The sequence below is a fragment of the Castor canadensis genome, chromosome 11, assembly GCF_047511655.1.
Source record: "Castor canadensis chromosome 11, mCasCan1.hap1v2, whole genome shotgun sequence".
Classification (NCBI taxonomy): domain Eukaryota; kingdom Metazoa; phylum Chordata; class Mammalia; order Rodentia; family Castoridae; genus Castor; species Castor canadensis.
The window spans coordinates 32,530,341-32,557,201 of NC_133396.1; the positions used below are offsets into that span (position 1 = coordinate 32,530,341).

Sequence of the window (26,861 nt, forward strand, 5' to 3'; positions counted from 1 at the left end):
TAGTTTTCCCCCAAACACCTAACATATCATTAGGGATAATGAATCGATGTCCTCCTGATCTCTGCCTCCTGGAGTAACTAGGGTTACAGTGCCTGGCTGCTTTGGTTTTTATTTGTTTGTTTGGGGTTTTTTGGTGGGACTGGAATTTGGACTTAGGGCTTCCCACTTGCAAAGCAGGTGCTCTACTGCTTGAGCCATGCCTCCAGTCCATTTTGCTCTGGTTATTTTGGAGATGGGGTCTCATGAACTATTTGCCTGGTCTAGTCTCAAACAAACATCCTTCCGATCTCAGCCTTCCAAGTAGCTAAGATTATAGGCATGAGTTCCCCAGTTCCCAGCTAGGGCTAATTTTTTTTTTCTTTGTTCTTTTCTTTTTCCTTTAGGGGTAAATTTTTGTGTAAATTTTTTTCTTCTGAGATAAAATTAGCATATTATGAAATGCACAAATCTTAAGTGCATATTTGCTGAGTTTTGACAAATTCATACAATTGTGTGACCCAAACTCATATCAAGATATGCAACATTGAGCTGGGCACCATTGGCTCATGCCTATAATCCAAGCTACTGGGGAGGTTGAGATTGGGAAGATCAAAATTCAAGACCAGCCCAGGGAAATAGTTCAGAGACCTCTATCTCCAAAATAACCAGAGCAAAATGGACTGGAGCTGTGACTTGAGAGGTGGAGCTTGCAGTTTGAAGGTGTGAAGCCCTGAGTTCACACCCAAGTCCCTCCTCCCCAAAAAAAGCTATACAACATTACCATCATCTTAGGAAATCCCCTCATGTGCCTTCCCAGTCAATCTCTCCAGGAAGCATAGTTTCTTCTTGGTTTTTGCACCATTTTCCTTTTTTTTCCCGCTTTCATTATCATTACGGAATAAGCCTACTCCATGACCTAAACAAAATAAAGGGTCAGCACCAATGGCTCATGCCTGTAATCCTAGCTACTCAGGAGGCAGAGATCAGGAGGATTGTGGTTTGAAGCCAACCCAGGCAAATAGTTTGTGAAACCCTATATTGAAAAAACCCATCACAAAAAAGGGCTGGTGGAGTGGCTCAAGGTGTAAGCCCTGAGTTCAAACCCCAGTGCCACAAAAAAAAAAAAAAGAATTTAAAGCTATAAAATAATGTTTGTTGTCTTTTATACAATAGGACTGATGACATCCTTATGACAAGGGACTGAAACTACCCCAAAGGAACAGCAGAGCCTTGCAGGACAGACCACCCTTCAAATGAGGACAATTACCTATAACGATGGGCTGCACCCTATACCCCAAAGATGGCTGAAAATGGGCTATGTGCTTACTTTGCCTCTTCCCATGGTGTGTCCAGGGCTGTGTAAATAAATCTCCTTTCTGTGCCATTCCCTGTCTTTTTATTTAGATCATAGGGAGGGCAAGTGACTAGGCCTGACATGTGGAAGCCCAGGAGCTTGGATCTGGGGTCAAAAACTCCAGTTTCATTATCTCTACTGTTATGTATTTTCCCAGTGTTTGTGCAAAGGCCATCCTCTGAGACCAGCTTTATGGGATTTCATCCATCCAGGACCACCCCATCCCCAAGATGGAGAGAACCTGCCATGATTTCTCTCCTCCTACCCCATAGAACAGCTTGCAGGCGGAACCCCTCACTGGCCCTCAATGGCCAGCTTCTCAGGGCTCTGCCCTTTCTCTGCCAGGCAGGTAGAGGAAAGCAGGGAAGGAAGTCAGGGCCATAAGCACTTTGTTTCATTGTGTGGGCTTCACTATAAACACTTTTGAGATAAAGTCTTTAGAAGTGGCCTCTCATACAGCTTTTGCTGTATCTTGTTTTCTAGCTCTGTGAGGTGAGTTTCAGTAGCCCTTAAAAATGACCACATACACACACACTACCATCCACTTTTTCTTTATTTCCCTTCCACACATCCCAGTATCCTCTTTTAAATGTCTGTTTTGACGATAATGTGACAATAAAGAAGAATGTTGATCACAAATTACTGAGAAGAAAAATCCCAAAAATTTGATTACTGTTTTTAAAAAGATGAAGTATGAAAAAGTATTCCAAATGCTATAATTATGTACATTTTTTCATATTTCCAAAATTCTCATAATATGTGTAATTTTTACAGAAAGATGATCTTAAAAACATCTCCGAAAATGGAAGCTCACAGTTTCCGACGACCAGCTGGGTCAGGCACAATCAGATTCAGGGCAGATACAGGTTTTTAAAAGCGTTTTGTTGGAGAGGGTAGGGAGGGACGGGTGGGGTGGGAAGGACAGTAGTTATTCCTCTGTAGTCTCTCAATCCAGTTGCACAAAGTCAGAGTCAAATAAATGCATTGAATGTCTGCTCCCCGCAGCTCCTTCGCTCAATGGCAGAGAATTACATAAGCAGATAGGCAGAACTGCCCGGGAGCCCTTGAGGAGCTCCAGGGTTGGCAGGCAGAGGGCGCTCTAGACAAAGCGAGCCTCCAGGCACGCCTGCCCCGCCCCTGGCCCCGCCCCCGGCCCGCCCAGTCCCCGCCTCCGGTGGACAGCCTGTCACGTGGTGAGGTCCCGGGTCCAGCCTGTTGCTGATGCTGCCGAGGGGTATTCATCATGGAGCTCGCGCCGCGGGGCTGTCCCGTGCCGCGATGGCTGCTGCTGCTGCCGCTGCTCCTGGGCCTCAGCGCAGGTAGGTCGGAGCAAAAGGGGCACCAGCGACCGGTGCCTCCTTCTCTCTCCACAGATGAAAGTCTGTTGGGGGTGGGGGTGGGGGTGTTGTGTTTTTTTAAACAATTTCTTTTCCCGGTTCTTACCGTGCGTAATTTGTATTGATTTGGAACCTCACTTTTTTTTTTTTTTTTTTAATCAAAGTGCTTTTTCTACCCTTTTCTGTCTTTTCCTTCTTCGGTAGACTAGCAGCTGGGCAGAAACGTATGTTTTCTGCTGATCAAGGAGGTTTCCACAATCCGAAAGCCACCTCCCTTTTCTTCTGTGGTTGGCTGCTAAATGAAGTTACATGGCGTTTTTATTCTGAGCTGAGGTAGGAGGTCAAAGAGACCCCTGAAAGTCCTACTATGAGTGGAACATTTCTTCTCCCCCTGCTTGGTCAGAACGGACAAAATATCTGCCCCTGCCTGCGTGCTTTTAGGCAAAAACGTATTTGTGTTTAATGGGATGGCTTGCAAATTGATTCTCATCCTTTACTAAGAAGAAAAAAAGAAAGTCTCCTGGTCTGAATCAAGAACTGAGAATTTGGAACTGGCTACAAACTTGCTTCTTGATACTCTGCAAGTTGCATAGCAGCTCTTATTTTTCCATTCAAGAAAGGAGACGTGCCAGGAGTTACATTAGGAGAGATCTGAGCCTTATCCGTCCTTTTCCAGGGACTCACGCCTTATCAGTCATTTGCAAGGAGACTATAATCATAAATTATTGAATCTTTAGCCACTTCTGTAATATTCTAGCCCTTCTGCCTTTTCTTAATCTTCATTCTTTTAATTTACAAGGCAATATTTTAGTCTCGTTATCTACTCCCATCTCTTCCTTACTGGGACCAGTTTTTGCTTTTATTTGCTGAGGAACCTTGAAATTTGAAAAATGAGGAAGTAGAAAGCAAAAATGTCAGGTCACCAGGGAACTTTTTTTTTTTTTTGTGAGGGGGAGTGTCTGGATTTGTCATGCTGGGAATTGAATTCAGGGCATTACATATGCGAGGCAAAGGGCTGGGTATGGCTCAAATGGTACATATGCGAGGCAAGCACTCCTACCAACTGAGGTCCCAGCTTTGTTGTTACTGTTTTAGAAGGGGTTTCACTATGTTGCCCGGGCTGGTCTTGAACTGTAGTTTCTTTTTTCATAGCTGAAGTTTGTTCTCTTATCCCCACAATGTATTGGGGTAAGTAAATAGCCTGACATATAAACATCATCTCTAACCTAGCATGGTAACTCCACCAGGCTTGGAATTTACCTGACATTTCACATTCTTCAGGAAAATGACACTGAGCTTCTCTTTCAGGAGCTGTCATCAACTGGCCCACAGAAGAAGGCAAGGAAGTCTGGGATTATGTGACTGTCCGTAAGGATGCCCACATGTTCTGGTGGCTCTATTATGCCACCAACCCTTGCAAGAACTTCTCAGAACTGCCTCTGGTCATGTGGCTTCAGGTAAAGTAGCTTCCTTGCCTGGTGTCAGATGGAGACCGTCTCCTCTTATCTCTTTGCTTGTTCTTCAGGACTCAGCTCCTCAGTGAAGGACTGGAGTTTCCATATCCTTTTGAGACTCTCTGAGGCAAGGGCATAGCTGAGGGGGCTAAATTAGTGTGGAGGGGCCCTATTTACTGTCTTTTGCCAGAGTCTTTTTATATTGAGTGCAGATAGTTGTAGGAATTTTTACTCAAAGCTGCTGATGCTGCATTTTACTCTGTACTGATGGGGAGGGTATTTTTTTTTTCACTTGTTTTTTCTTTTTTCTTGTGGTACTAGAGTTTGAAATCAGGACCTACACCTTGAGCCACTCCACCAGCCCTATTATTTATTTATTTTTTTGTGGTGCATTCTTTTGAGATAGGGTCTCACAAACTGTTTTGCCCAGGTGGCTTCCAACCACGATCCTCCTGATCTCTGCCTCTGATTATAGGCATAAGCCACTAGCACCCAGCTTTACTTGTTTTTGTTTTGTTTTGCCATACTGGGGATTGAACCCAGGGCCTCTAGCTTGCTAGGCCGGCCCTTTTTTTTTTTTTTTTTTTTGTGATGAGTTTTTTTTTTTCCAAGATATGATCTCAAGAACTATTTCCTCGGGCTATCTTGGAACCGTGATCCTCCTGATCTCTGCCTCCTGAGTAGCTAGGATTTACAGGTATGAGTCACTGGCTCCCAGCCAAAAACCTCATCTTTTTTTTTCTCTTTTCTTTTAAACTTCATCTTTTGAAAGAACTGCTACCAGCGTTTCCTATCTTGCCGTGAATGTCAGGCCCTATCCTTCTCCCTACATGTGTTTGCATTTTAACCTTGAGTTTGATTGTAGGATTGAAGGCCAGGAAATATGTTTAGGCTCAGGTGGAAGATCCTTCCTGCATTCTTGACATATCTGACCAGTGGTGGCCTCACCCACCTGGAAAACTAATTTCTAGGGAGGGGTTGAGGAACAGGGTCTTGCTTCAGACTCTGGAAGTTGTGGGCACAGCCCAGCTGGGCTTCTGGTGGCGCACCAGCAAATAAGACACTTTGATAATTCACCTCCATGGGATGCAAATGGGGCTTCCTCCCAAAGTGCCTCCCAACGCCCAGGCTTTGCCTCCCAGGGGGGTTACTGCAGATTCTGCTGAGCTAGAGGAAGATGAGCCATTTTCAGGAAGGGTTTTTCTCTCCTTAGTTCTTCACAGGTGCCTCCTCGGAGAGCTAGAGGTGAGGTGAGGCCCAAGTGTGCAGGTAGGAAATGCTCAGAAGAAGAACCCACATTGCCAGTCCAGGTTGGGCAGCAGAAAATGGAAGTGCAGGGAGAGCCAGGGCATGGACATGCCCAGGCCTGCTCATCACAAGACCTGGGTTTTCAGTGTCGGCTTGCCACTGTGAACCATGGCAAAACACTTACCTTCTCTGGGCCTTGGTTTTCTAGTCAGGGGCAGATTGGGGTGGTTTTGTTGATCAGTAGAACTTCTTTCACACACACACACACACACACACACACACACCCCCAACCCCAGGTGAAAGTTCACATATGGGAGGCAGTGCAGATAAAAGCAGAAATACTGAGGCTGTGGTGGGGCAGGCTGCTCAGTCCTGGGTATGTGGCCTTCTCTTTGTTCCTGGCTAATCATGGGACCCTCTAGGCTTTCCAGAAAACAATTTGAAAAACACTGAATTTCAGATGTTGCAAGATATACTTTGGATTCACTGCAGAGTTGTTTTAACCGAATTAGTTACCGACATTTTAAAGTCACGACATTTCCTTCCTCCTTCCAAAAGTTAGGAGATCCAACAACTTGGGGCCTGACCTCACTATCCCCAAAACTGAATGATGATGTCCTCCTGCCCCCTGCCCTCAGAGAGGGAAGAAGCTGGGCTGATTTGCTTTGCTCATAGCCTGTGCCTGGCCCCTGGAAGCCATCCAGTTAGTGAGGGTTGGTTAAACTGCCAAACTAAGATGTTGTATGAAGCCTAGCAACCAAAGACAGGAAGCTGCTCTTCTCCATTTCTCCCTAGAGGCCCAAGGGAGAAGAAAAAGTATGATTAAGGAAGAAGCAACTAATACAGATTAAAAAGAGATCTGTTTTTGCAGCCTACCAAGGACTCATGCTCTGACTTCTCTTAGTATGTGTGTGTGTCTGTGTAGGGGTATTTGAGAACTGAGGTCATGTCGTAAGTGATGTAGCAAGTGATTTTAAGGATACTTTCAAGTCATTTAAGCATTTCAGGTCATCCAGTGATACATTTACCATATCTCGAGAGTCACTAAGTTGCTCTGGGCTGCAGTAGTACCCACGCTAAGACCTGGACAAAGGACATTGCAATCATTTTTTTGTGTTCAAATAGAACAACTGCTTCCTGTAGTTCCTTCTCCTTGGCTTCTCAAAATCAGAACAGGGGACTGGGATTTCTCCCCCAAAGACCAAGCCTCCTAGGATCCCAACTTCCCCTTTACCCCCAAAGCTCCTTTTGTTTTAATCCTGCTCCAACCTAATAAGCCCATAAGGGGGAAAAAAAAAGGACCGAGCTTTCATTTGAGGGTACATATTAGGTTTCAATTTATTGCATATTGCTTTGTAAGCAATTTTTCAATGTCGCCACATAGTTTGTCATCATTTGGGATTCTGAACAGCAACACGATCCCTCCTGGAGACCTGATTTACTGAACTGTTTCCCCATTGTGGGACATTTGAGCTGCACCCTTCCTCTTGTTGCTGCTGCTATTAATGGCACTATAATGAACATCTCCAACTGGTTTGTGAACTTTTTAACTATTGTGTTAGGAAATCATAAGAAACCAAGTGCCTGTAATTAAGGGGAGTTGGAGCCTTCTGATTTTATCATGGTAAGGTTGGTGTTGGCTCAAATATTTAAGTGCCTTGTCTAGCCATCCCTTAGCCCTGTCTCTCCCTGAGCTCTTTCCTTTCTTTAGATTTCTTTAGGCCAATTGCTCTGGCTTCTGTGTTGTGGAGCTGTTCTTCCTGTTCATCTTCTCTCCTTTCTTTTCTACCCATCCTACTGTGCACAGTGAGACCATGTCCTTTTATTCTAGGTCCTAGGCCTGTCCCTTCCTCAGCTGATAACACTCTCCTCAGTCTCCCACCTCCCCCAGAGCCATATTTGTTCAAAAGAGTTCCCTCCTTTTCCATCCTTTCTCCTCCCATTGCCATCAGGAAGTCCACCCAACTTCCTTCCATTTTGCCCCTTGCTTTCTGTCCTCCCTTCTGCTCTCTGGGCCCTTCAGAGCCCATAGAACTTCCATCCGTCACAGTTGGGTGCTAGCATTGAGCCCCAATTCAGACTCCTGCCTCTCCCCTGCCCCTGGGTGCCCTGCTTGGACTCCTGTATTTGATGAGTTATATGCAGAGAATTGGCCTAACTCCTCAGTCTGGATACCTTATCAATCTACTGGTACCTAAAGGAAAGAGTCTCCCATTTTGGGTGTCAGGGTAAGAGTCAAAGGTCTAGTCCCGTCAGAGCCCCTAATTGCTGAATGGTCCAGGACAAGCCACCTCCCACTCTGGACCTTACTGCTCTTTTCTAAAATGAAAGGAATTGGATGAGATGTGTTTGAAGGTGTCTTCCAATGTGACAGTCAATAAGTCTATGGCAGGCCAAGGCTAAAGCTCAGAGAATCAGGAAGTGAGAAAGTTCCTTTGTGGGCTTCATAGCCCACCTCTGGCCTTTCAAAGAGAAAGACTTGTACAGTTGCCATAGGAGCTTGTTGGGTGTAGAGGCCCCTGGTGCCTTTGTGTCCTTTGTGCAAGGTGACAGGCTATCACTAAATTACAAATTGTTTGTAGTGGATGTGGTCATCCTTTGTAATGACTAGGGTTCGTCTAAATTTTCTCTAGGTTTATGTTTGGTTCTCTCTTTTCCACAGGGTGGACCAGGTGGTTCCAGCACTGGATTTGGAAATTTTGAGGAGATTGGGCCCCTCGACAGTAATCTCAAACCACGAAGAACCACCTGGGTACAGTGACGACAGCCCCACCACCTGCAGCTGCCCTGCATGTGGTGGGGTCACAAAGTTAGCAGTTCAGTCTGGGCCTTTCCTGAGGACTTGGGCACTTCCTCTCCCATAGCTTTCTCTCCAGCCCAGCTTCTCCGTTTCTGTCTTCTCCAACTCAGTGATCTTTCTCTGCCTACTTTCAGAAAGCTCCCCTGTCTCTATCCGTATGCTGACCATCAGCAACCTCATACTCCAGGTCCAACTCTCTGCCCACAACTGGCAGATCCTTTCTCTCCCTCCCACCTTGTGTCTTAACTTCATCCAGTCTTCAAATCCCTTGTCCCTTTTGTGTCTCCCTGGTCCTCTGTCTCTACCTCCCCCTGCTCCCCACACATCAGTTCCTTCCCTAACCCCTCTGTGAACCCTCTCACTCCCCAGCAACCTCATCCTTCTCACTTTACAGCCCTGCCAAGCCCACCAGTGATGACCCACTCAGCTCCCGCTCCTAGGCCACCAAGCACTGACAGGCAAAACTGAGCCATGGATTGCAACTATTACCCAACTGTGACCTTTGTTTTGTGCCTCTGCTCCCCTCCCAGTAGTACTTGCTATTGAGAACATTCTCCTCATTCCTCGGGGCTCCTCCAGCCTTCCTCTCATCAGGAGCTAACTTACCCAGTCTTTCTTGGAGCATCTTCCTGTTTTCTTGGCCTGAAACCCTTCAGTATGTGTGACTTGTGGCAGCAGTAGCAGAGTGCCCCAGGGGCTTGTCCCCAGCCTCCCAGAACTAAGGACAGTAAAGTGGGGCAGAGAGCCTGGAACAGGGAGTTCCCAGGTATGGGCCTTCTCTGGGCTTTGATTTCCTCATCAGTAAAGAATTTTATAATAATTTTAAAGGAAAAATTTTTTTTGTTTAAAAAAATTATAAAAGAAAAAAAAAATAAAGAATTTTAACTGAGCTGTGTCATCACCAAAGATCTTTCCAGATACGTAATTTTATCATTTTCACCTCTTTGGTAAAGGTGGTAGGATAAAGCGTGTAGAATTGCAATGCACAAGGAAGCCAGGCCACTGTGGAATTTAGGTACATCTGGACGAAAACTCGTGTGTGATGTCCAGACTTCACGTGGCCCCTTACTGCTTAGAGTTACTGCTCAGCCTGGCTCAGCCTGGTGCTACCTTCACTGGCTTGCTTTATTACATTTAGTACACCTGTATGTGTGCACAGTGATAGCATAGAGTCTTTGGTCACGGTGTATGTCTTCCTCTTTCCTTCTTGCCTTGCCTTTTCTTTGCCTTTTATGGCTGCAGTCTATATTCCTTTCCATTTTAAAACCCTTTTAACAACATGATTATATGAGCATGCTAACATGGTGATGGAGGGGTTTCTGCTGAGTTCCTATAAAATGATAGGTAATTAGCGACCGACCAGCTGGTTACAGTGTTTGGTTCTCTGTGGCGTGCAGCTCCAGTCTGCCAGCCTCTTATTTGTGGATAACCCTGTGGGCACCGGCTTCAGTTACGTGAACCAGAGTGGCGAGTATGCAAAGGACTTGGCTACGGTGGCTTCAGACATGATGGTTCTCCTGAAGACATTCTTCGATTGCCACAAAGAATTCCAGGTAAGCAAAGACAGACATGGGAACAGCTAAGGAAAGCAGCAGCAGTAGCAACAGTACATCCAGCAGAATAAACAGGAACTTTCCCAAGAGTTCAAGGCCCTGCTGATATCAGAGAAACCCAAGATTGGGCATTTGTTTCTCTCATCTCTAAAGATGGTTTTTGGCTTGAAAGAATGACCCTGGAGTAAGCATTCTAATCAGATATAATAATCAGATATGGGGAAAAACAAAAGCAGACTTGTCTGCAGTAGAAATTAGAAATTCATTTTGTAAATTAAAAAGCAATCAGGTATTTAATTATTTATAAATTCCTTTTCTTGCTAGACAGTCCCATTCTACATCTTCTCAGAATCCTACGGAGGAAAAATGGCTGCCGGCATTGGTCTAGACCTTTATAAGGTAACAGGGAAGATGGCTTTGTTATGGTTTGGACAGAAAACCTATTATGTTACTTTTGTATACTGGCTTGATATTGAATACACTTTGAATAGGGCCTTGTATGAAGAGAATATGTCTGTAATAATATCCATGAAAAGTCCAAGCAAGAATAGCAAAGATTGATTGGGAAGTGGAGAGAATATTCAGTAAATGGTATAGAGACAATTGACTCTCACTTTGGAAAAGAGTAAAGTTGGATTCTTACTTTGCAAAAAACTATACAGATATATAGATATAAAACTCCATATAGATTAAAAATCTAAACATAAAAATAAAACATGAAACTATAAGGGAGTGTGATAATGTAGAAATCAGGTATGCTGGTGTGCACCTGTAATCCCAGCACTTGGGAGGCAGAAGCAGGAGGAGCGTGAGTTCCAGATCATCTTGGGCTATATAACAAGACCCTGTCTCAAAAAAACAAAAAGAGAAAAAAAGAAAGCAAGAAATCTTCAACTTCCCATAAGATAGAGATTATCACTTTTAACACCTGTAGTAGGATACAGCTTTCTAAATATTTTTCTGCATATATGAATAAATTTTTAACCAGAATGAGATCATATCATACACACTGTCAGTCAGTAGTCTTCACCTGTCTGTTTCAGCAATTTTTCTTTTTTTTTTTTTTTTTTGGCAGCACTGGGGTTTGAACTCAAGGTCTCGTGCTTGCTAAGCAGGCACTCTACCACTTCAGCCACTCAAGATAGGGTCTCGCAAACTATTTGCCCAGGCTGGCCTCAAACCATGATCCTCCTGATCTCTGCCTCCTCAGTAGCTAGGATTATGGGCATGAGGTACCAGTGCTCTGCTGTTTCAGCAAATTTTCATCTTAAACATTCAGATTTCTTTAATTGTCCCACTGTGCCCCTTATAGCCAGCTTGTCCAAGCTGATACTCTATCCAGATCCATGACTTACGTCCGACTATGACGTCTCTAAAGTCTCTTTTCATCTAGCACAGTCCTGGGGGTTTTGCAGTACTGGGGGTTTGAACTCAGGGCTTTGTGCTTGCAAGCAAGTGCTATACTCCTTGAGCCATGCCTCCAGCACTATATTTCACTTTTCAAAAAATTTAACAACAGTGCTGGGTACAGTGGCACATGCTGTCATCCCAGTGCTCAGGAGGTTGAAGCAATTGGATCACAAGTTCAAGGCCAGTCTGGCCTACATAGTGAGCCCTTATATCTAAATAAATAAATAAATAAATTTAACAACCTATTTTGGAGATGTTTTCATATTAATCCATCAAGAGCCTTCTCATTCTTTTTTTTAAAAAAAATTTATCATGTGTAATGAAGATAACTATAACTCATGTAGCCCATTTTATTAATAAATATTTAACATTTTCCAAAGTTCTTTTTTTGTTTTGAGACAGGGTCTTGCTAAGTAGCTCAAGCTGGTCTAGAACCATGTAGCCCAGGCTGGCCTGGAACTTGTAATCCTACTGCCACAGCTGTAGTCCCAAGTGCTGGGATTACAGGCCTATGCCACAATGTCTGGCCCTCTTCTTCTTCTTCTTCTTTCTTCTTTCTCCTCCTCCTCCTCCCCTTCTCACTTCCCCATTCTTCTCTTCCTCCTTCTCCTCTTCCTCCTCCTCCTCCTCCTCATCTTCTTTCTTCTTTTCCCTTGGAGAAAGGTCTCTCTCTGTAGTCCAGGCTGGCCTTAAACTCTCAATCCTCTTGCCTCAGCCTCCTCAATGCTGGGATTACAGGTGTGTACTGACATTTTCAGCCTTAGATTTTTTCCAGTTTTCTGGCACTAGACAGGTGTGTACACTAGTACACACATAGAAGGAGCAAAGAGGGATGAGCGTCTCATCCTGAGGCATCTGAGGACATCCCAAGGAGGTCCCCAGCCCTCAGTGATTGCTGCTTGGCAGAGGCAAATGTGTGCAAGGAGCCCCTGAACACCATGGGAGACTTCAGGGGAAGGGATGGCCATGTCTTCCCAAAGATGGCTGGGGACAGACCCCCACTCACACCCTGCCAACTCTGAAGGCCCAGAGGAGCTGAGCAGTTCCTCCTCATTTCTCAATGGCAACAGGAAGGAGCTATCCTTGCTCTCTTGTGGGCATCTGTGGTCTACTTGTGCCCAGGGACCCTTGGAAGGGTGGGCAGAAGGACTGTGTTCAGAGAGGCACAGTAGAAAGCCTACCTCTGCTGAGAAGGATGGAGGTGCCTGGCATTCCTCAGTGAGACTGTTTCTTGGCTCCTCTTTTAGGCTGTTCAGCAAGGGACCATCAAGTGCAACTTCTCTGGTGTCGCTTTGGGTGACTCCTGGATCTCCCCTGTTGGTGAGTATGTAGTTTCTAGCTGTTTCTTTCCTCCCACTATCTCCATCCCTTCCTAGGGCTTTGGATTGTGTTGTCTAAATCAAAGAACAGAGCAGCAGAATTTTCTGGGCCCTTGGAGAGGTCAGCACAGAAAATGTTCACCCCAAGAAACATCCAAGAAATGTGGGGTTGAAAACTCATTCACAGAGCACCCCTGTGGAGCTAAGTCTCTGTATCTCACAACAAAGGTGTCACATTTTACACCTGGAGATGTTCTGAAAACTCAGGTGATGACGTCCGCCCTCTCACATAGCAGGAGTGGCCTAGTAAGGAGTCATACCCAGGTTTTTGTGACTCAGCACAAGGGCAGGTCTGTATTGTCATCTTGTTCCCCTTCAACGCCCTGATGCTACAAGAGCATTTGGAGTGAAATTTCCATCTGTGACTTGTGGTGATGGCAAGACAAGGTTATCATCAGCCTTTAACTCAGAGCCTTCTTGGGGAGCAAGGATAGGAGTGGTTTACGTTACAGACACCCAGCTGTGACTTCAGACACCAGAAGTAGTCATTATCACTGGTGTTCAGCCTCAGCACCATGGACACTTGCGGCCATGCAGTTCTTTCTTGTGGGGAGCTGTCCTATGCATTGTAGGACATTTATCAGCAGTCTCCCTGGCTTCTGCTTCTGAGATTCAGTAGCACCACTCCAGTATGACAACCAAAGATGTTGTCAAATGTCTCTTGTGGAACAAAATTGCTCCTGGTTTAGATCTGTGTTATCACTAGCCACATGAAGTTATATAAGTTAAACTTAAGATTTAGTAGAGTGGCTCAAGTGGTAGAGTGCCTGCCTAGCAAGTGTGAGGCTCTGAGTTCAAACTTCAGTAGTGCCAAAAAAATAAAAAAAGATTGCAGTTTCTCAAAGACACCATTCACATTCCAAGTGCTCACTGGACACGTGGATATTGATCATCACTTCAAACCACACAAACACAGAGCATTTCTACAATTTCAGAAAGTTCTAATGGCCAGTGCAGGTCTACATCAGAAGTCAGCAAACTGCAGCCCTGCTGCCTGCATGAATAAGTAAGTTCTTTATTGGAACACAGCCATGCTGTGGATTTCCGTATTGTCCGTGGCTATTTGGAGGCTGCCAGAACAGAGCTGAGTAGTTGCAACAGAGTTGGGCTATCCTGCAAAGCCCAATTATTTACTGTCTGTACCTTTCCAGAAGAAATTTGCTGATCACTGGTGTAGATCAAGCAGGAAATGGGATGTACTGGAGAAATGGAAACAAGTCTGCATTTCAGGAAGCTAAGGCTTGAACTTGAAGGTTAGTCTGGAGAGGTGAATGACGACTGAAGAATATCAGTCCAGTGAAATGCTATACACCTGGCACTGTGGTCACATACATTTTGAAAATGCTAAATACTGACTCCACCTCTTCAGGGTCCACAGACTGAAGACCTGCAGTAAAGAAATGTGTTGTATTTTGCATAACCCCAAAGGTATTTAATCAAAGAACCTCATTTTTTTCCTGCATATTTCCTGTATATGAAAATCCTGCAGCATTGAGGTTTTTTGAGACATACTTGTAGACACTTGGCCTTAGGGAGCCATCTAAGGTCTCTGAGCACAGGAGTGACATTCTCAAATGTGCTTGATGCATTATTAAAGTCCTTGATGTTTTCTGGCACAGCTCTCAGTGGCATTTGACTTACCTAGGGATGTGGTAGCTATGAACTTGCCTAGGCTGCTCACTGTTCTCTTTTTTTATTTTATTTTATTCTTTTGGGATACTGGGGCTTGAACTCAGGGCCTTCACCTTGAACCACAGATAGGGTCTCGTGAAGTATTTGCATGGGCTGGCTTCGAACCGCCACCCTCCTGATCCCTGCCTCCTGAGTACCTAGGATTACAGGCGGGAGCCACCGGCACCTGACTGCTCACTGTTCTCATTGAGGGTAGGCCTATCAATGTTTCCTCCAGCAGTTTGCTGCCCCAAGGCCCTTAGTAACTTCTGTGTGTTTGCAGACTAGAAATGACTAATGGGCAGGTTAGCCCCAGACACTCGAGTTAATTAGCACCTGGGCAAAAGCCAGTGTTTCCATGCTTGGAGGAGCAAACAAGATGCAAGTGGCAGTGTGAGGGTGGGGAAATAGTTTAAGCTGTCACAAAGCCTAGAAGTCTGCAGGTGAGAGGCTCCACCCACACCCACCACCTGCCTATGGCGCTGATCACTGACCTGGACCAACTTACAGGGCAGTGTTGGGCCAGATCAGTGTGCCATTGGCCCTTAGAATTGGCAGAAAGGTCTCCCACTCTCACCCCACTTTCCACTCACTGAAATAATCTCCCACCTCCTGCATGGGCAGCAGGATGCCCTGGAGCCATCAGACCTGAAGCCACCAGGTTTCTTGCTGCTGTCTTTCTGCTTTACAGGGAAGTCAGTCAGGTCGTTCTTTAGAAAGAGACAAGACACATTTAATTTGTAACTATGTGGTTTGCTTTAGATTCGGTGCTCTCCTGGGGACCCTATCTGTACAGCATGGTAAGTAAATGGGTCTTTGTCTCTGTACTGTCTCTGCAGTACAGCTCTGCTGACCTCTTCTGGCTCTGACTTTCTAATATTCCCAGGAAGGGGAAACTAAATGAGTTTGCATAGATGGTTGATACTGCTTCTTAGGGACTATTAAACTGGATTAAGTTGGAGACCCTAAGGAATAGCTAGTTTGGGGGACAAATTTAAAGAAAATCAACACACTTATTCCATTTTTCCAGGCATAAGAAATATAATTTTTAAATTCCTTAATTTTTTTTTTTTTTTTTTGGCAATGCTGGGAATCAAACCCAGGGCCTTTTGCATGCCAGGCAAGTGCTCTACTACTAAGTTATATGCCCAGCGTTTGTTTGTTTGAGCCAGGGTCTCACTGTATGTCTCAAACTGCCCTCAAACTCGCAATCCTCCTGCCTCTGCCTCCCAAGTGCTGGGATTATAGTTGTGCCCAAACACACCCAATCCAAACTTTCTATTATAAGAATTTCCAAATACAAGGTTAGTGGAGTGTCTCAAGTGGTAGAGTACCTGCCCAGCAAGAGCAAGGCCCTGAGTTCAAATCCCCAAAACTGAAAAAAGAATTCCAAATATGGAAAGGGGGGAGGCAAATATAATCCAAGTACTTCATGTGCATGTATGAAAGTAGAAAAATGGAACCATTAAAATTGTTTTAAAAAGAGGGGAGAGTAAGAAAGAGCAGTAGAGGGGACAAATTTGATTAAAGTACATTATGTGCACTTTTTTCATTGAAAAATCGTAATGAAACCCTTTGCACAAGGTTTGTATTAACACACTAATTTTTAAAAATTGGGAAGCAAAAAAAAAAAGAATATACAAATGTGCCCTGTAGTTGAAAGATCACAGTGAACACCTACATACCTGCTATCTCAATTCAGTTAACACTCTTCTGTATTTCCTCCATCAGTAAATACGTAGCTAGGGCTAGGGATACAGCTCAGCATAGAGCACTTGCTTAGAATGTGCAAGGCTCTGGGTTCCATCCCCAGCCCTACCCCGTGTTGCCACTTGCAACAATACCGTTTCCTGTGTGAGTTCCCCTTGCTCCTTCTCTCCTGCCATCCCTGGCTATGGCAATACCTGATTTATGTGCCCTAGCAAAGTGGACCTTTTTGTTTTCCATTTGTGTTCCAGTCTCTTCTCGATGACAAAGGCTTGGCAGAGGTGTCTATTGTTGCAGAGAAAGTCCTGGATGCTGTTAATAAGGGACTCTACAAAGAAGCCACTCAGCTGTGGGAGGAAGCAGAAATGGTCATTGAAAAGGTAAGCAGAGGGGTCAGACTGAAGTAGCTTATGCCTGTAATCCCAGCTACTTGGGAGGCAAAATCAGGAGGATCATGGTTTCAGGCTAACAAGGGCAAAAAAATTTTGAGACCCCATCTCAAACAATAAAAAGCTGGGCATGCCAGGCTCTGGTGGCTGATGCCTGTAATTCTAACTACTCAGGAGGAAAAGATCAGGAGGATTGCTGCTCAAAGCCAGCCTGGGCAAATAGTTTGAGAATAAAACCCATCACAAAAGGCTGGTGGAGTGGCTTAAGGTGTAGGCTGAGTTCAAACCCCAGTACTGCAAAAATAAATAAATAAATAAAATAAAAAGCTGGGCACAGTGGCACACATCTGTCATCCCAGATTCACAGGAAGTGTGAATAAGAAGATCGTGATTGCTGGCTTAAGTGGTAGAACGCTTACCTAGCATATGTGAGGCTCTGAGTTCAAACCCCAGGACTGCAAAAAGAAAAAAATTTTAAAAAGGATAAATAAATACCATACAATATGAAAGAAAAAAAAAAAAAAAGATGAAGAAGAAGATCGTAGTCCAGACTGGCCTGACCATAAAAGCAAGACCTTATTCAAAAAATTACTAAAGCAAAACAGACTGGAGATGTGGCTCAAGTAGTAGAGCACTCAAGGTCCTGAGTTCAAACTCCAGTACTTCAAAAGAAAGAGAGAGCGAGAAAAGGGAGACATGGCATTATCAGGACTAGAATCTAGCCAGGGTCACCACACACATCTGGAAATGACTGCATGCTAAGTGGGAAATCTTAAGAGTTCTGAGCCATGACAGAGAGGCCCTTATAGGGTCAGAAAACCACCCAGGCCTGCAAGACTTGCTAGACCTTGACTGAGTGTATGGATTCTATAAGAAAGACTATGTCTTATAGAGGTGGGTGTGTGGTTCTGAACCAATACTGGTTATTTGGGTCCTTGCCCAGCAGCATTTTGACTCCAGTTCTGACTCCCTGGGGCAGAAAGGAAGAAGGCCCTGGTGCAGGACTCAGTGTATAGGACCCCCACAGCTCCGTGCTCCCCACGCAATGACCGACACACAGGGCCAACTTAGAACCATTCTCAGACAGCCTTGTTCCTTCCTGTTGTGCAACTTTGGTGATGGAAAAAGAAAGCAAACAGTGAAGGGTACTTCTGTATTTTAGAATGCAGATGGGGTAAATTTCTACAACATCTTAACAAAAAGCACCCCCTCATCTGCAATGGAATCGGGCCTGGAATTCCTTCAGAGCCACTTAGGTAAGTGAACCTTGACATTGCTAGCTCTTAGCCTCTATGCAAGAAGAAACCCATGTTTTTAAAAGCTTTATTAACATATCATTTACATACCAGAAAATTCACCCATTTTAACTGTATAATTCAGAGGTTTTAAGCATATTCACAGAGTTGTGCAATCATCCCCAAATTCAGTTTTAGAACATTTCCATCACCCCACAAAGATCCCACACATCTGTTTGCAGTCACTTCTCACTCCCTCTCCCAGCCCAGGAAACCACTAATCTGCTTCTGTCTCTAGTTTTGCCTTTTCTGTACGTTCCATATAAATAGGAGTCATATGCTAGTCTTTTGCATCTGTCTTCTGCTGCTTAACATAATGTTTCTGAAGATGGGAGCCTCCTCCTCTTCCTTCTTCCTTCTTCGTTCTTCCTTCTTTCTTCTCCTCCTTCTTCTTGCTAGGGATTAAAACCAGAGCCTTGCCCATGCTAAACATATGCTCTGTCTCTGAGCTACACCCCAGCCCCAAGAAAACCAACTTCCATTTATAATTAGTTACAGTGCCACTTCTCAGAAGGGCTGCCTTTAGTGGCCTTTCAGCTGACCCAGCTTGGCTGTGGATGCAGAATGTTTGAAATCCTCCCTCCGTAAAGAGCATGCCAAGGCTGCTGGATGCCCCTGGATTCCTCTTCTCAGCTGGCTTTCTTTATCCACTCTGGATAATCCTAATGGCTCCAAAGTTGTTGGATGCAGCAACTGACATGGCTGGTTCCATCCCTCTTTCCTCTTGCTTCTGATTCTCTTCCTCCCCCTGGGATGGATTACGGTGATGCTTTTCCTTTTCCAGCCGAGAGTCTCCCTCTTCCTGCATGGCATTCCCAGCAGCTTGGGAAAGATGTCCCCGTGGTCCTGTTACCAGTCCTTTTCACTCACCATGTGCCAGTTTGGTTTTAGTTCGACTTTGTCAACGCCACGTGAGACACCTACAAGGAGACGCCTTAAGTCAGCTCATGAATGGCCCCATCAAAAAGAAGCTCAAAATCATTCCTGAGGATCTCTCCTGGGGAGGTACCAATGTGACCTAATTGTCATTTGTAGAATTGAGGGTAAAGGAGAGGTGCAAGTTCAGAGGCCTTAATTTGCAGCATTGGGTTTTGTTGCAGGTAAAACAATATTCCTATTCACAGTTTATAGATGATAAGTCACTGATGTGTCAAAAATTGATTCAAAGTGAGGGATGCCACCAAAAAAACAAATAAAGCTGGGTGCCAGTGGTTCATGCCTTTAATCCTAGCTATTCAAGAGGCAGCGATCAGGAAGATCACAGTTCAAAGCCAGCCCTGGCAAGTGGTTGGTGAGACCCTATCACAAAAAAAACCCATCACTAAAAAGGGCTCATGGAGTGGTTCAAGTGGTAGAGCAACAGCCTAGCAAGTGCAAGGCCCTAAGTTCAAACCCCAGTACCACAAAAAGAAAAAAGAAAAAATCAAAGTGTGGGTTGTTAGGAAAGTGGGTGGGGAGAGAAATGGCACAGGATTGGTTTAGGAGTCAGTAACTGTTGAAGGCTGGTATTTGTCCATAGGCGTCATTATACTCTTTACCTTTGTGTCAATTTGAAATTTTCCATAATAAAAAAAATTAAGATAATAGCTGAATGAGGTAGTACACACCTGTACTCAACCACCCAAATATAGTATTTGGGTGGTTGAGACAGGAGGATCATGAGTTTGAGGCCAGTCTGGGCAACCTAGCCATACTAACTCTAAATAAATAAATACATTTTTAAAAATTAAAATTAAAAAGCCATGTCCAAAACACAGCTGGTCGCTGGTGAGATTTCCAAGCAAAGGACTCTGAAGGATGTCAGACACACGCTGTACTTGGACAGGTTTCGGCCAGCATCTCTCTTGTGCAGTACTAGAGTTTGACTTCGGGGCCTTGAGCTTGCTAGGCAGGAGCTCTAGCACGTGAGCCATGCCCCAGCCCTTTTTGTTGCAGTTATTTTTTAGGTTAGGTCTCATGTTTTTGCCCAAAGCAGCCTCAGACCTCTATCCTCCTTCCTAGGCCTCCTGTGTAAGTGAGATTACAGGCATGCACCAAAATGCTCTCTTTTGCTGGCCTCCTGATGCTGCGTGTGGTTTGCTACATGCTCCATTCAGTTCTAACGGTCATAGCATGGAAGTTGCAGAGTCTTTAGAGACCAGGGCCAGTTAGAAGTCTTGGATAAGTCCCATAGGGAAGCCTTGAGCAAGCAGGCCCGTTGGGTTTCTGGAGAGAAAACACTCCAAGGAAGCCGAGATGGAGTTTTGTTTGTATCTCACATGACCCAAGACTGACTATGAGGTCAGGAGGCCCCTTTTTTGTATCACCCCTTGGCAATTGCCAAAAAGCTAGGATTTGACTTTGATCCTGGTTTCCTCAGGCATCAGAGGTCATCCTCTTCCAACCTGAAGGTGCGAGGGGACTCACCCTAGACTTGGCATCCTCATCTCCCTGGGTTGAATGAAAAGATAGAATGTGGTGTCAGAAGCTGAAAGTAATGGGTACAGTGGTGGGGAGCTATTCTGGTGCTGAGAGATGTGAGTGTGGGGCAAGCCCTTGGGAGCACAACTGTTCAACTCACCTCTCTCAGTTTATCTAGCCTCAGTTTCTCCAATGTTAGGGACCCTGTATGCCTATAATGACTGAATGGGTAAGGTGAATATATTTTTACAGATGATTGCTGATAGAGAAAACTTTCTCGGCAGGGCACCGTTGGCTCATGCCTGTAATCCTAGCTACTCAGGAGGCAGATATCAGAAGGATCACGGTCCAAAACCAGCCCTGGGCAAATAGTTCAAGAGACCCTATCGCAAAAAAAAAACCCCACCACATAAAAAAGAGCAGGCAGAGTGGCTCAAATGGTAAGAGTGCCTACCTAGCAAGCATGAAGCCCTGAGTTCAAACCCCAGTGCCACCAGAGGAATAAAATGAAAACTTTCTTTGGCTTTGGCTCCACATCTGTCTCTATGCGGTCAAGAAAGGACAAACTGTCCTTGGTCAATACACCCAGGGTCTTGAGATGCAGTTCATAGTGAAACTTATATATTTGGAGTCAGCCAGGCCTGCGTTCATGTCTTAGTTTTCCGCTGACAGGCTGTTTCACGCTGGCCACATTTCTTAACCTCTCTGAGCCTCATTTTCTTTAACTGTTATACAAAGTTTGGCTTTTTATCTCCTTATTTGATGGAGCACCAATGAGCTATTGCTTGAAAATGCTTACCTAGCCCAGTGGCTGACAAAGAAATGGTTGGTGCCACTGTTACTGTTGGCATTGAATATGATGATGATGTAGATAGTCGGGAATTCAGCAGAAGCTGGGTGCTGGTGGCTCTTGCCTATAATCCTAGCTACTTGGGAGGCTGAGATCAGGAAGATAGTAGTTCCAGGTCAGCCCAGCCAGGAAAAAGACAAGTTTGCCAAAGGCCATCTCAGTGGAAAAAAGTTGGGCTTGATGGTGTATGCCTATCTAGCAATGGCAGGAAGACTAAAATAGGAGGACTGTGGACCGTGCTGCTCTGGGCAAAAAGCATGACCCTATCTCCAAAATAACTAGAGCAAAAAAAGCTCACACAGTAGAGCTACTGCCTACCAAATGCAAAAGTCTGAGTTCAACCACAGTGCTGCCCTCTGCTCCCCCTGCCAAAAAAAAAAAAAAGAAAAAAAAATCCAACAGGATTCGCTCTTGTTTTGCCTGGGACTTGTTACCCATTTGGCTTTCCTGAGGGCCAGCTCTGAATTGGTTTGGGTCTGGTTTGGTTTATTTTAAGAAAGCCTCCTTATTTGGAACTTGGAATGTGGCCTTGGTATTGCTCAGCACAAAAGGAAAACTAACATTTGGCACAACGCACAGTTTATTCCTGGAGTGGACCAGCTAAAAAGTGTTTCTTGGGCCTCTGCCTCTTTGTTTCCATGGATTTTAGACTTCTCTGGGTTTCAATTCATTACAGATGACATCTTCTGTCATCACAGGTTCCCAAGAGAATGACCATATGTGCTGTGTACACTTCCCTTCCACCTAGCCATTTTCGGGCCCCTGTCCGTGATGTACCTGTCAGTCAGCCTTTGCCAGATGCTGAATGAGGTGACTTTAAGGTGCCAGAGCCAAGGATGCTTGGGCTGAAAGGTACCTCTTGTTCTGGAAGATTCTAAGCTGCTACTTCTTTCTCGTTCCCTTTGTGCAGCCCAGTCTGCTAAAGTCTTCCTGAACATGGAGGAGGACTTCATGAAGCCCGTCATCAACATTGTGGATGAGTTGCTGGAAGTTGGGGTCAACGTGACTGTGTATAATGGACAGCTTGATCTCATTGTGGACACCATGGGTAGGAACTGAGTCTGAGAGACTTTTTTTGCGGGGAGTCAATTCATGGGTTGAGCTAGAAGGGAGCTGACCCTAGATACATCAGTCTTGGTGACATTAATGCCGTTTCATGCCACATCCATCCATCCCTGCCCTTGACTCCTCAAAGAAGAGGAAGCTGTACCTAACTGACCCATCAGAGAAGTCTGGGCACTTCCAGGTTTTGAGGCTCTTTGGTATGACTAAAAAAAAAGAATAATGCCTGTCCCTAGTACAAAACTTAAAAGGAAGCCCTTTTTCTGGCTATTGGGCAAAGGTACTACTTCATTAAGGGAAAACCTTATTTTTGTGCCATTGTAGGAGATGTTAAGCATGGCAGAGTGAATTTAAACTAACTCCTAACAGCTCTCTTGCTCTGAGGCCCCAGGAAAATGTTCCTTCTGGGACCCAAAGTACCACTCTGTTGCCTCGTGAGCTGTGCTCACTTCTGATTTCAGCAGAGTCTCGTGGAAACCCAGAGACTGGTTCTTAGAACCCTCAGGCACAGTGTGAGGCAGGTGATCTCAAGGTGTCATGTGCCTTTAAATGCCCCTCATCCTGGGCACTTCCCAGTCCTCCTGATAGCACTGTCAGCCTCCAGAGGTCCCCGGTTCCCCTCCTAAGGAACAGAGAGCCACCAGAGAGTTAGAGGCCACATATAGCTGTTAGGTTTCTCAGCCCAGGTATTGCTGGGAACCTGTGAGAAATGTAAACACTCAGGCCCCACCCAGGACTCCTGAACCAGAATTTACATTTTAACAAGATCCCAGTTACAGGACCTAGATTTTCTTGTTTGTTTTCTCTACTCTGCCTAGCTCTTAATGCTGGGCCCTTCTCTTCATTCCTCTCACCAGGTCAGGAGGCCTGGTTGCGGAAGCTGAAGTGGCCAGAGTTGCCCAAATTCAACCAACTAAAGTGGAAAGCCCTATACAGTGACCCTAAGTCCTTGGAAACCTCTGCTTTTGTTAAGTCCTACAAGAACCTGGCTTTCTACTGGATTCTAAGAGCTGGTCACATGGTAAGTCAGCTTTTGTTGCAGACTTAAACTGGTGCTCAGTAGGAGTCCTAAGCAGTCCGTTATGCATGTGTCCACTGCCTGGATTGGCCTTGGAAGTGGTATTCCAAGCATAGGAGTGTTTTGAGTTCTTTTTTTTTTTTGTTTTTTTTGGTGGCACTGGGGTTTGAACTCAGGGCCTCACACTTGCTGGGCAGGCACTTGAGCCACTCCACCAGCCATGTTTTGAGTTCTTCAGTGAAATTCTACTATAGGTTGAGCATCCCTGATCCAAAAACCTAAAATTCACAGTGTGTAAAATTCAAACTGATCCCCAGTATCTCACACCTGTAATCCTGACTACTTAAAAGGCAGAAATCAGGAGGATTGTGGTTTGAAGCCAAAAGGCAAATAGTTCCAAAGATCCTATCTCGAAAATACCTATCACAAAAAAGGGCTGGTAGAGTGGCTCAAGCTGTTAGTGCCTGCCTAGCAAGCATGAGGCCCTGAGTTCAAACCCCAGTGCCACCAAAAAATAAAATAAAGTTGTAAAATTCAAAACTTTTTGAGTGCCAATGTGACATCACAAGTGGAAAAATCCACACCTGATCTCATGTGATTTGATACAGTCAAACCAGAAGTGCATCAAATACAGTGCATAAAATTACCTGGAGCTTGTGTGTATAGGTGATGGTACCTTTGGGTCTCATCCATAATGAGAGATCATTATATATATGCAAGTATCTCAAAATCTGAAAAAATCCAAAACACTTCTGGTCCTCTGCATTTCAAATAGGAGCTACTCAACCTATATTAGTGCTTCATTCCTTTGAGAATGAATATAAACTCAATTTAAAGCATAAAGTCCCCCAAGAGAGTTACCTGGGTTCTCTGTCCTTTATTCTTTAGTTTAAATGAGTTAATAAGACACTTTCCTCTTAACAATGTCTCATAGGGGAAAAAGACAGAATTGCCTTTTGGTGACCATTTTCAGAGCATTTTAGTTGCCTATGGAATAATCAAGTGGGGAGTCCATCAGGCACTTGAGTATGTAAATGGGTTAGGGATAATCTGAGGTCAAGATAGACCTTTGTCCTCACAGATAGAGGTTTAGGAATCAGATATAGAAAAGGATAGGCCAGGATCAAAGAGGCAGGAGGTGAAAGTGGAGTCCACAAATGAGACTGAGAAAGAAGCTATAAAAGAAATAGGGAGACGGGCTCATGGCATCCCCAGAGCAGGTGGGAGCAGTCATGTCACATGCTGTTACAGACTCCCATAAAGGATTAAAATGCAGCAGCCTGGTTCTACTAATGCCTCCAAACAATCATGGCTGCTGTTAGTGGAGTGGCCAGCTCAGAAGACTGGGGTGGCAAGATTGCAAAACATGAATGGGCAGTAAGTAGGAGGAGATGACATCTTCATTTAAATGAAGGAAAGTAGCCCACACTTTGAAGATGAAACACAGTCCCCAGGGTTAAGGAGGCATTATTTATGGCTTTGTCTATCTGGGTGCGTCTGCTGTTGACTAGGGAGAAGTTAGTAGAATGTTCTAAAGCAAAACACTATTACCATGAACTTACTTCACGCTCCAGCACCTGAGTTCAGACCCATTTCCTCTTGGTGTGTCACAGATAGAGCAGCAGGCCAGTTGGGGGCAGGCTTAAAATAGTCCTTGGAGACTGTCGTTAAGTTGTCCCCTACCACTTCCCCTTTAGTGGATTAAATGTCATTTTAGAATGCCCCACTGTGCCTTGCTCCCAAGGACTCTTGCTCAGTAGGAGATTCTAAGGACTGTGGTGTGTCAGAAAGACCTGGGAGACCATCTACTCTACCTTTCTCTTTGTAGAGGAGAAACTTAGACCTCTGACCCTCCCTTTTCTGATGGTATTTAAGGAGATATTTTAGAAGATTTATTTTTTAAAAATCTGAGGGAAAGCAAGAGACAATGCAAAAGTCTGGATGCCATCCAAATCAAGGACCGTGCTAAGTTGCAGAAAGTCAACAGGAAAAAAAAAAAAAAAAAAGGACCATGCTTGTTTCTGTCTGTGGCTCTCCTGTTAGCCTCCCTCCCAGAGAATCCCTCGCCACACAGAGAATCCTTTAAAATGTTGGGCATCTTCCTGCCTCCTTGAACAGGCTGGGTCCCAGTACCATAAGCCTGGGGATGTAGCCTAGTCCAGGCTGGGGGAGCAAGAGCTCTCAGGATGGAGCCCTGGGCTTCTTCCAGGAATAGCATGAGGAGCCCTAACCTGGATGCTGCTTGATTCTAGGTTCCTTCTGACCAAGGGGACATGGCTCTAAAGATGATGAGGCTGGTGACTCAGCAGGAGTAGGATGTCCTGGGCTGAGATGAGCTCGCTCGGCCTGGGGACACAGGAGCGGAGTGAAGGATACTGGAGCTATAGGGAATACTGTTCCTCCAGAGTCTAAAGAGGGCTGGGGTGGTGAAGGCTCCTACCGTCTTTCACAGACGACAAGATTATGGCCTTGTGGCAACCTGCTTCTTAAAAAAAACCTAGGTATTTTTAAAAGATGAATTTATTTCAATCAAAATGAAGGATTGTAATAGATTGACTTTTTTCTTATTACCAAACAAATGATGTGATTTATAGAAGAAAAGTAGGAAGTAGACAAAGAACAAAATAAACACTCATAGTCTCCCTTCCTAGGAAAAAACACAGGCCTTTTTTTTTTTGCAATACATACATATATATTTTTTACAGAAATGGAATCCTTACTGTCTGTTACTTTACTGTCTTTGTTCACATCTCAGCATGTCCTAAACACCTTTTCATATCAATAAACATTCTTCTATAATATTTGTAAAGCTGCTTATCATTCAATTTTGTGGTCATATAATTTATTTATCTAATTCCCAATGTTTCCCACAATATTTTCTAATTTGTAAATGGTGCTGTAGTGAGTTATCTTAGTAGTTATTGTTGTCTGCACACTTTTACTCTTTCTTTACAGTAAATCTGTGAAACTATAATTGTTTAGTCAAAGGACTGCCACATTTTCTTTAAAATTAAAATGGCTGAGAACTTTTAATTCACACACCCCATATAAGGGACCTCATAGCTTCCAAGGCCTTCCTGAAAGAAATACCACCTCCTGTAGGTATAGACTGCTTTGAAAACCAAACCCTAAGTCTGTTCCTGCAGAATACAAGGAAAGACTTAAGAGCAGGTTCCACACACACCAGCTGCAGCTTTGGACCTGAGCACACCCTGCACATGTCCCTGTGGGTGGGTCACTGTTCTGCACACTCTTGGAGAAGAACTCTCAAAGAGAACCAGCCTGTGCTGGGTCCCCTGGGACTCTACTAATGGGTATCTTTCTTCCATGCTGCTTTTGCAATATATCCTTTGCTGTTAAATAAAGAAAGGAAGAATAAGGTAAGAGCATAACAGGCTGTTTAATCTTAATACATCAGTGAATCACCGAAGCACTGAATTTCAACACATTGAATTCCCAACCTCACAGGGTCTCTTCTCTTAGAAGTTAGTGCATTGGGCTGGGAATGTAGCTCTGTAGTATGATGTGGTCGGGTGCCGGTGGCTCACACCTGTAATCCCAGCTACTCAGGAGGCAGAGATCAGGAGGATCGCAGTTAGAAGCCAGCCTGGGCAAATAGTTCATGAGACCCTATCTCAAAAACACTCTTCACAAAAAAGTGCTGGGGTGAAGTGGTTCAAGGTGTAGGCCCTGAGTTCAAACCCCAGTATTGAAAAAAAAAAAATGCAGTATGATGTGTGCTTATCATTCACAAGGACTGGGTTTGATTCCCAGCACTTGAAAAAAAGAAATATATATATATAAAGTTACTGCATTTGTTGGAAAGAATGTGATTCTGAACACTGAACATTGGGTTAGGTCACACGGGCAGATTGCAATGGAGTGGAGGACTTCAAATCTTTTGGGGCACTAGAAGCTGTGCTTCCATCCTTTTCTGGGGAAGTTATTCTTTTGC

At 44.6% G+C, this 26,861-nt stretch overlaps 1 protein-coding gene across 1 annotated transcript; it reads left to right on the top strand.

Annotated features, from left to right (window-relative positions):
- The first annotated feature begins 2,505 nt into the window (after positions 1 to 2,505).
- On the top strand, positions 2,506 to 25,715 carry Scpep1 (serine carboxypeptidase 1). The gene is made up of 13 exons (XM_020179873.2): positions 2,506 to 2,652; positions 3,979 to 4,127; positions 8,035 to 8,124; positions 9,570 to 9,725; positions 10,050 to 10,124; positions 12,383 to 12,455; positions 14,948 to 14,985; positions 16,144 to 16,272; positions 17,444 to 17,537; positions 18,468 to 18,581; positions 21,737 to 21,874; positions 22,746 to 22,909; positions 25,159 to 25,715. Exons 1-13 carry the CDS (start codon positions 2,577 to 2,579, stop codon positions 25,219 to 25,221), a joined length of 1,359 nt encoding a protein of 452 aa, XP_020035462.2. The 5' UTR covers positions 2,506 to 2,576; the 3' UTR covers positions 25,222 to 25,715.
- Positions 25,716 to 26,861: the final 1,146 nt, after the last annotated feature.